The 9,151-nt window shown below is 41.8% G+C and overlaps 1 protein-coding gene across 1 annotated transcript in view; it reads left to right on the top strand.

The window, feature by feature from the left end:
* Positions 1-3,889: 3,889 nt before the first annotated feature.
* reck (reversion-inducing-cysteine-rich protein with kazal motifs) overlaps positions 3,890-9,151 on the top strand; it is a 91,603-nt gene continuing 86,341 nt past the window's right edge. The window contains exon 1 of the mRNA XM_085286135.1: positions 3,890-4,081. Within this exon, the coding sequence (XP_085142261.1) occupies positions 4,009-4,081 (73 nt within the window). The 5' untranslated portion in view covers positions 3,890-4,008. The remainder of the gene's footprint in view (positions 4,082-9,151) is intronic.

Here is a 9,151-nt window from a genome sequence, read left to right as displayed (position 1 = left end):
GTGTGTGTGTGAATGGGTGGATGACTGGATGTGTAAAGCGCTTTGGGGTCCTTAGGGACTAGTAAAGCGCTATACAAATACAGGCCATTTACCATTTACTATTGCTGTGTGATTTATTAGTATTATTAAAGGCTACTCGCCACCGAGCTAACATTGTTAGCTGAGGTTAGTTCATAGACTGCGGACTGTTAGACTTGATGGACAGCATTAACAACCTGCTAGCTGTAAATAATCATGTGCAGTTCTGAAAACAGACAAAAAGAAAAAATATTACTGATACAGAAATAGTTTTCTGAAAGCTGCAACAAGTGCAGTCTTACCTAATATCCACCCTACTGATACTCATTTTATATTAAGATTTAAAAATGTAGTTGGTGGCAGATGGCCAGAGGTTTCTTCCTGTTAAAAGGGAGTTTTTCCTTCCCACTATCACCAAAGTGCTTGCTCATAGGGGGTCATATCATTGTTGGGTTTTTCTCCATATGTATTATTGTAGGGTCTACATTACACTATAAAGCAGCTTGAGGTGACTGTTGTTGTGATTTGATGCTGTATAAATAAAATTGAATTGAATTTAATTATTGGTATGGAGAGTAACCTTCAGTAATAGTAATAAATCACACAGCAATAGGACATTCATGTAGTTGTAAAAAGCATGACAATATATCAAGTAATCCAAAGTATTCAGAAAACGTTACTCACATTGAGTAACTTAATGTAAAATGTTACAAACTACATTTTGGGCCATGTAAACTGTAATCTGTAGTGGAAATACATTTCAAAAGTAACCTTCCCAACACTGGTTATGGATTTCAGGCCTATTCAAATGGATAAGGAGCTTCATAAACATACTCAAAACCACAATAGAAATGCAGTGTGAAAAGTAACATTTTACCGGCATCTTCTTCAGGATCTTTTGGCTTTGTTGCAGTGTAGAAGCATAACATTGTCAGCCTCGCTGCCTCTGGGATTCAGAGATTCTTTTATTGCTACCATTTAATCTGCCTTATGAAGAATGTATTAATAACATGTTTCACAGTATCATTTATCAGTAATACTTCCTGCAGGGTTTATAAAATTGCATTGAATATGTCTGTCATCACATTGACCTTTCTATTTTTACAGGTTGAGTTCATTTTATACACAATGCATAAATGTGCTTGGTTAGAGTTGATGTTCCATTCTAGAAGGTTTTAAGCTTCACTGGTGAGAGTGTCCAGATGATACATGCTGAGGGGAGATGAGAACATAGCAGGTTAATTGCATGCACGCTTACAATACACATATTAATCTAGTAGCAGGTCTGAGCGAAGGCCTAAGCGTCTTCTGCTTCAGTTTGAGACTGGCTGCAAAGTACTCTACTTAGTGATTAATGACGAGGGTCCATTATTAGCTCTCAGAAATGCTAAGACCTGAAGTTATTACCCTAAAAGGCAAGTAATGTAGAAAAGGGAAGTTAAATGTCGGTTTCACACTCCAGGATAGGTTTCCCTCTATGCTTCTTGGGAGTCAGCATAGAGGGAAACCTATCCTGGAGTGTGAATACCTCTGAGCTACTGAAAAAGACACAACAGAGACTGTACTTTCTGAGAGTGCTTAGGAAGAACAACATCACACAGAGACTGCTGGTGTCTTTCTACAGAGCCTCCATCGAAAGCATACTAACGTACTGCATAGGCATATGGTACGCTAGCTGCACAGTGGCTCAGAGGAAAGCACTCCAGGGAGTAATCAACGCTGCCCAAAGGACAATCGGCTGCCCTCTCCTCAAACTGAAAGACCTACACAGTTCCCGCTGCCTCAAAAGAGCCCATAACATCATAAAGGACACCTCACACCCTGGACACTCCATGTTTGAACTGCTGCCTTCAGGTAAACGGTATAGAACAACATACACAAGGACTAACAGACTCAAACACAGTTTCTACCCAATTGCAATATCATGTCTCAATGCTACTAAAAGTAGATGACTTTCATTGCCCCTGTTGTCATTTGTGCCCTTGATGTTGGAATGCTTTCAGACATGTTTTGTTGGATGCGCTAACAAATTGACTGAGTGATTGATTGTTTGAGTGATATATCAACTAGGTCGTATGTTGAGTGTCTGTATGGGGCCTTAGGCCTGGATTGCTTGGGTGTATTTACTGTATGAGAATACTGTATTTTATATGTATTTCTATCTTTTATATCATATCTATTATAGTTTTTAAGTATTTATCTTTCGTGATGTTGCACTGACCGGAGACATCTTTCAATTTCATTGTACTTGTGACAATGACAATAAAGAATATTCTATTCTATTTATGGTTATTAGAAGTGTACGTGATGTACCCTTGTCTGCACGGGTTGAACTTTTGCCCGTCTGTCACCATGTATTTTTGAACTGTATTGACGTAGGTGTGATATTTTATCCTATAAAACCAGAACCCAATGTATTCTTGTCAGAGCAAAACAATCCGTATGCTGACGGTTGGTTGTTCTCCTGTGTTAATAAAACTCATCGTTTGATTGCACTTTTCCGGAGTCTCCGTCGTTTGTTGTCTGGTCTGAAGTTGATCGATCTCGCAGCATCAGTAAGGTGGTTCTGTTTAAAGTCGCAAACGTCAAACTATTTCAGATACCTTAGGAGATATGCCATCAGGAAAAAAAAAATTCCTTCCTGAAAAATATCTTTTAATCTATTAAGTGGCAATTTGAATTTTTCTAGGTCCACCTCCCTGCTTTGCTCTCACCTGTTTGGCTATTTTTCCATCACTGTGTATCCATCCTATCTCAACATTTCATGCTGCTTTTTGCTTCTTTGTCTGCCTTATTCTTGCATGTGCATGTGAGGTGCTCTCCTTTGAACTTTCATTTCTGTTTTTCATTTTCTCACAAAGTTTCTGCAGAAGTCCTAAAGTCCTAGTTTTCTTTTTGTAAGTGGTTGTTTGCTTTTGCAGAAACTGGGGAAGGCAATTTGGTCTCTTTAGGAGATGTAATTTGCCAAAGTTGCATCGCCATCAATCTGCACAAAAGAAGAAAGAAAAGACAGTCATTTTCTTTAATGTCTACACTGCTAAGCAATGTTAAGGTTAAGCTTCTTAGGTCACCACTAATGCCAGTAGGAAAGTACTGACTGTAGTTAGCAGAAAAGCAATTTTATGCGGAGAGAAATACAGTAATGGAAGAAGCGAGCTAAGGCATAGCCTTTCAGTAAATGCGTAAAAGCGCTATATAAATACAGGCCATCTACCATAAATCTGTTAGCTAATATGGTGTGATATTATATACATATATATATATATATATATATATATATATATATATATATGTGTGTGTGTGTGTGTGTGTGTGTGTGTGTGTGTGTGTGTTATTGTAAACATTCATTAAAGTCTTTCACTGTACTAAGAGTAATTTATATTATATTATATTATAATATATTATATTATATTATATTATATTATATTATATTATATTATATTATATTATATTATATTATATTATATTACTCATATGGGTAGGCAGCCAGCGTCTGTAATACAAAAACTGCTCATCTGCCGGGACCACTCAGCTCGGAAACGCCAAAAACTCACTGAAATCCGACATTTTTCTTCAGTGAGTTCATTCTGAGATTAAAGTCTTTTATGTCAGATTTCTGCCTTTTTCTCTGACTCGTGTTTGATGACCTCAGTAGTTCTAAAGTCCAAAGCTGATTAGGAGTACTGACTGCTAACAGACTGTGCCTGGGAGGGACTAGTATAGACCTTTATGTGTTTTTCGCTGAGAAACATAATAACAGTGACAGTAAACATGAGGGTTAAACTGCAGCATACACTGAACAGACGTGGAACATCTACTTAACCGGACTCCGGCTTCAATCTGCGCATGCTCTCTGCGGTCGCCAAACCTGGGGTTGTGGACACAGGCAGGGATAGAGAGGGCAGCGAGAGAGCGAGCGGCGACCCAATGAGCAACATGTTGCATTTTCTATGTCTTCTTTTCCACGATGCACTTTAGGATTTCAATAAGATGCGTGTGTGTTTCCAGATAACCAGTTTCCTTCTCGCCGTAAACTTTTACAGCCGGCCAGTGCGAGCTCAGGGTGAGTGTGTGCCTTATATTCTTAAACTCGACTAACTCAGATGTTCGTCTGCTTTAATGTTGTGCTGAAAAAACACTGACTGTGTTTATTCAGTGACAACTGGCACAACTGAGATGTACTAAGACTCCACTTTCTTCATATTCTTACAGCCGGATACTTTAATGTGGGTAAATTTAGATACCACACAAAGTCGTCATTAGGTTTTATTCTGAAACTTTAAAGTGTTTGTGTAAACGTCCAAACGTATGATTACGGTTCACTGTTGATAAATAACAAAGGTTGTACTGCAAGCTACCGCCCACCGAGGAATGTGTAAGTGTGGAAATAACGGTTTAAACACTCACACACACACACACGCATTTGGAAAGTTGGAGCTCCACAGTGATTGGAGATTTTCCTACGCCACAGGATTTAGTGGTAAATGTTGGGCGTGCGGCTTTTCCGATCATCTGAATAACTTTAATATTAGTGAAAGCATTCAGGCGGGCGTTAGCTTTACCCTCCTGCGAAACGCGACGCATTGAGTTGACGTCCTGTTTTAAATAAATACACAGAAGCCTTCGAGCTTTTAAGGACAAAGATCAAAGTTAATCTAAACTCCTCCCAAAATGTATCCTTCTGTCATTTATGGATATATGCTTTCAAAAGAGCAGATTTGTTCCTTGTGCCACAAATTACAGGAAGGAAACGGGGCGGACATAGCGGGTCGGGTGGGCGAGTTAAAAGCGAATGTGACGAGCAGTTTAACGTGTATATACAGAGCTGCTAGGAAGAAGTCTGTCTGTGCTTTATTTATCAGCAAAATCACTGTTCAGCTCGACTCCTATAAATGTTCCCCAACACATGTGTACTTTAAATAAACAAAATGAAAATGTAGTCCTGAGTTAGGTCTCTGTCTGTGGTGAGAAGGGCACCACAGATGCTGTTTGAATAAAAGAAAGAGCCCATGTAAACATGAATGAAGAGCCAGTCATTAATGCTTTTCATCAACTCTGTGGAAGTTAGTGAGTGTCTTATCTAAAGGGACTCAACTAGCAGTGTGTGAACTGGCGAGCGCTTTGATGTTCAGTGCACATGGGTGCAGGATGTGGATTTGCTCTGGCTAAATATCTGTTTTTTCACCGCTTGCACATCTGTCCTCAACATGAAAGAAACAAAAGACTTAGATCCTCATTCGGGGTGCATATTGTTGGGCAGGCTGGCGACAGGAATAAGGCTCTCGCCATGTGTTATAGTGATGACCGGCCTTTAGTTGATACTGTTTTCTTCACACTTTGTGTAGAAATTCCACACATTATATTTGCTCTGCTGAGTTTTTTGCAAAATTTCTCTCGTCTGCTTGCTTGGTGTGATTCAGTTGTGGAGGCTGGCCAAGAGAGAACGCATCTGGAACCAATTTGACTCCACGGAGCCCGAGGGGGAGAGGAGGGATGTAAATGGCAGCCCTTTTCTTTCCATGTCCACTGTGAGCAGACATGGGCCTGAGTCTCCGAAGCTTAATTATAGTTTGGTGAACAGCAGATTAAAGTGGAGCACACAGAGTTGCATTTCTTGGCCGGGGTTTGGAATATTGCTGGATTGACTCAGAAATAGATGGTTTCACCCAAACAGAAAAACATTTTTTGCTTTTTGTCAGACTAAAAAATCAAAGTTTAAAAAAATGAGAAAGAAATCCAAAGAAATGATAAAAGTAAACAAGGTTTGATTTGAGTTTAACAGGGCAACGATCTGTTCTCAAAACATGTAGCAGGAATTATCATTTTATGTTGTATCGATCCTTTCCCTGCCGCTTATCCTTTTAAAGGATTGTGGGGGGTCTGGAGCCTTTCCCAGTCAGGTGAGAGGGTGGGTACACCCTGGACCCTGTCTGTGTGTGCTTGTTTGTCTGTGTCTATATGTCAGGTCGGGTCTTACACTCCACCTCTCTGGGTACATCTCAGGCCTTCCAAAGTATGGAGGCCTATCTCCGCTCACCACACTCCCTGCCGGTGACTGATGCCCTCAGGGGTCGGTGCGTTGGTGGTTCTTGGTGTCCGGGGCTGGGCGCTCAGGTGTGTACCAGCTCACTCCCGGTGGCTACTTGGCGGGGCCTGGTGCCTGTTGCTCGGTCAGGCCTCCTCCGGGGTGCGGGGGGCCCTCGGGCCTCCGGCCTCTGGGCCTGCGGCTCGGTTCACTCTGGCACAGCTGGCTGCCGGCAGAGCCGGCGGGCACACCACTGCAGCCCCCTCTGGCTTCTGCTCCATGGCTACTGGGTGCCTCCTCATCTGGGGATCTCCTCAGCTCCTCCCAGGAGGGTGGCATGGATGCCCCTCCAGTGGTCCTCCTTGGGCTCTTGTACTCTGGGGCCTCTGGATGTCTGGGGCCTGGATCTCCTCCATGCCTGCTTCATGCCCTGGGGGGCGAGGCTATGGCTCTCTACACCCTCTAGCAGATCGTTACATGTGGAAACCATTTGAATACAAGCGCGCTGATCCACACAGGTGTGCACACGGGTGTTCACTGTCCATAGACACAAACTACACCTCTATTGGCTGCTATTTCCAAGCACATTGTGCGCTGTCGGTCCTGCTTGCTGCACAACAACATTCAATATTTAGTATTTACTGCTGTTTACACTCAGCTAGATTAACGTGATGGTGTTGTGTTTAGTATGTTGCTCTGTTTTTTGCTTGTTTTCTCTTAAGTTTCCTTTCTCACTGTCCCTCTTCCCTTCTGTTTTTCTTTTCCTTCCTCTTTCTCTCTCCCTTTCCTATCCCTCACTCATGTCTGTCCCGTCTGTAACAACTGAAAATAAAATAAACAATAACAACAAAGGTCGATCAAATGGACCAATACGGCAATGCCATGATGCTCCATTTGGCAAAGTAAATCCATTGGGTCTCCTTGTTGGTCTTCAGACAGCAATTCTGACGGCTAAAGAACCAAATGGGACAGGCAAAAAAGAAAAAGGTGACACTCTGCACTGGTTGCCAGTGTGTCACAGGGCTTTGGATTACTTTATATATTATCATGCTTTTTACAACTACATGAACGTACTATTGCTGTGTGATTCATTACTGAAGGTTACTCTCCACACCAACACCAACTAGATTTAAATCTTAATATAAATGAGTAACAGTAGGTGGACATTAGGTAAGGCTGCACTTTTTGCAGCGATCTCGTATAGAAAACTATTCTGTGTGTATCTAAAACAGGTCCGCAGCTCCGAACTGTAGTAAAGGGACCTCTGGCTGATACGTTGGGTTCGTGTCGGCTCGTAGCTGAAAACTAGCTTTACTTTGTTGTGTGGGTCAATTTTGCTAGCAGAGACAGAGAGAGGCGTTGAAAGGCTGCTGCAACGGAGCTTATTGTTTCAGAGGAAAACACGAACACAGCGTACAGTCGAGTCTTAACAGCTTACTCACAGCTGGGCCACACTGCCCATCAGGCTACATTCTTTAGGGCGATGCCTGTAACTCTCTGCCTATTGCCTTCTTATTAAATAATTTTTTGAACAATAATTTTTAAAAATATTTCTTCACATCATTATGCGGCTGCAAGCAGAGGTGAGACAATGGCCGCGAGATTGAGACACGGGCATTTGAGCCTCTTAATGCGTGTTCTGTTTTAGTTTGTACTGGCATGGAATTACCAAAAACAGAGAGGGGACAGCCGAACATATGAAACAGGAAAAGACCGCCGTGTAATCCCTTTATTTCAACAAAGTAACTGTACTCTGAATACCACCTTTTTAAACTGTAACAGAATACAGTTACTCGTATTTTGAATACATAACAGCGGTACATGTATTCCATTACTCCCCAACACTGCAGATAGTTACCCTAGCCTCACTAACTTCATGTCTTTGGGAGGAAGTAGTACACAAACACAAGGAGAACCTGGCCTGATGAGGGAATTGAACCCATAACCTTGACACTGTGAGGTAACAGTGTGAACCACCATGCCATCCGTTATAATTCATGCCATCATACATTTTTTCTTAAAACCCTCACTTTGATAGTTCCAGCATTCCCAGTGTTTTGCTTGGACAGAGATGGCTGACCCCCGTACTTTGCTCCCCGAGACTTAGTTGAAAACACATTGCTATCAAAGGCAGCAGCAGCATAGCTGTAGATTGTAAACACACATTTTCAGAACAAGAGAATGAATCTCAGAGTAACACATTATGACATTCATATGTAGGGTGTCATTAAATACCATTTGGTTAGCAGCTGTATCGCAGATCTACTTCCTGTGCACCTACAACCAATTTCTAAACTCTTTAAAAGTTGTATTAATGACTTTCAAATCATTTTGTGTAGTGACTTTGCACCAGTGCAGGCAGGAGGATTTTGTGGTTGATTCACTTGCAGACAAAGAATCCAGCTTCAAGGTGCAGCTCCATTTGTGCATCTTTATGCTTCAGTAATCAGGCTAAACAGCAGTCAAGTCTAAAGACAAGCAAGCTACTCCAAGGCAACCTAAACAATTCAAAACAACTGACATGCACACAAAGTGAAGCGGCCAACCAAAAGTACACACTACACCCTATTTATGTTACCTTAACGTTTCCTCTTTATTAGCTGAAAGATATCCCACACGACATGCATGCCAGTTGTAACTCCAGGAACAGACATGCAGTTATCCTTTTACATTAAGTCATGATTTCTGCCTCCAGCTGGAAACATACTTTAGTACGGGGCCTTTCTTCGTCAGCAACTCTTCCCATTCCCGTCTTGTCAATGAAAAGAGTCATAAAGTTGTGCTTTATGTCAGACCACTTAGGTCTTTCCTACAATATTTGCTGAAGCAGGTATTCCTTGGAAAACCTCCATGAGAGATCAGCCATAGACTGGACCTATACTCAGCAGTGACGTGCAGATGTGATCCTTTTGAACTTCCCTTAGGAAGCAGGCAGGAAGGGAGATGTCTTTAATAAGAAGAGATGATTGGGAGCAATGTTCCCTGTAATGTTTCATGTGTCTGAGCGAACACACAAACTGAGCGTCCCTTGGACCGCTGTGAGCGACATCAGACGTGTGCACTGTGGTCACGCCAGCATCCAAGTTACATGTTTATTAAAGTAATCAA

Source organism: Mchenga conophoros, linkage group LG9, assembly GCF_057382185.1.
Source record: "Mchenga conophoros isolate Kocher_MC1m ecotype Shallow Benthic linkage group LG9, M_conophoros_male_GT1.1, whole genome shotgun sequence".
Lineage (NCBI taxonomy): Eukaryota > Metazoa > Chordata > Actinopteri > Cichliformes > Cichlidae > Mchenga > Mchenga conophoros.
The sequence above is the reverse complement of the archived record's forward strand: the minus strand, read 5'-3'. Positions and strand labels throughout refer to the sequence as shown.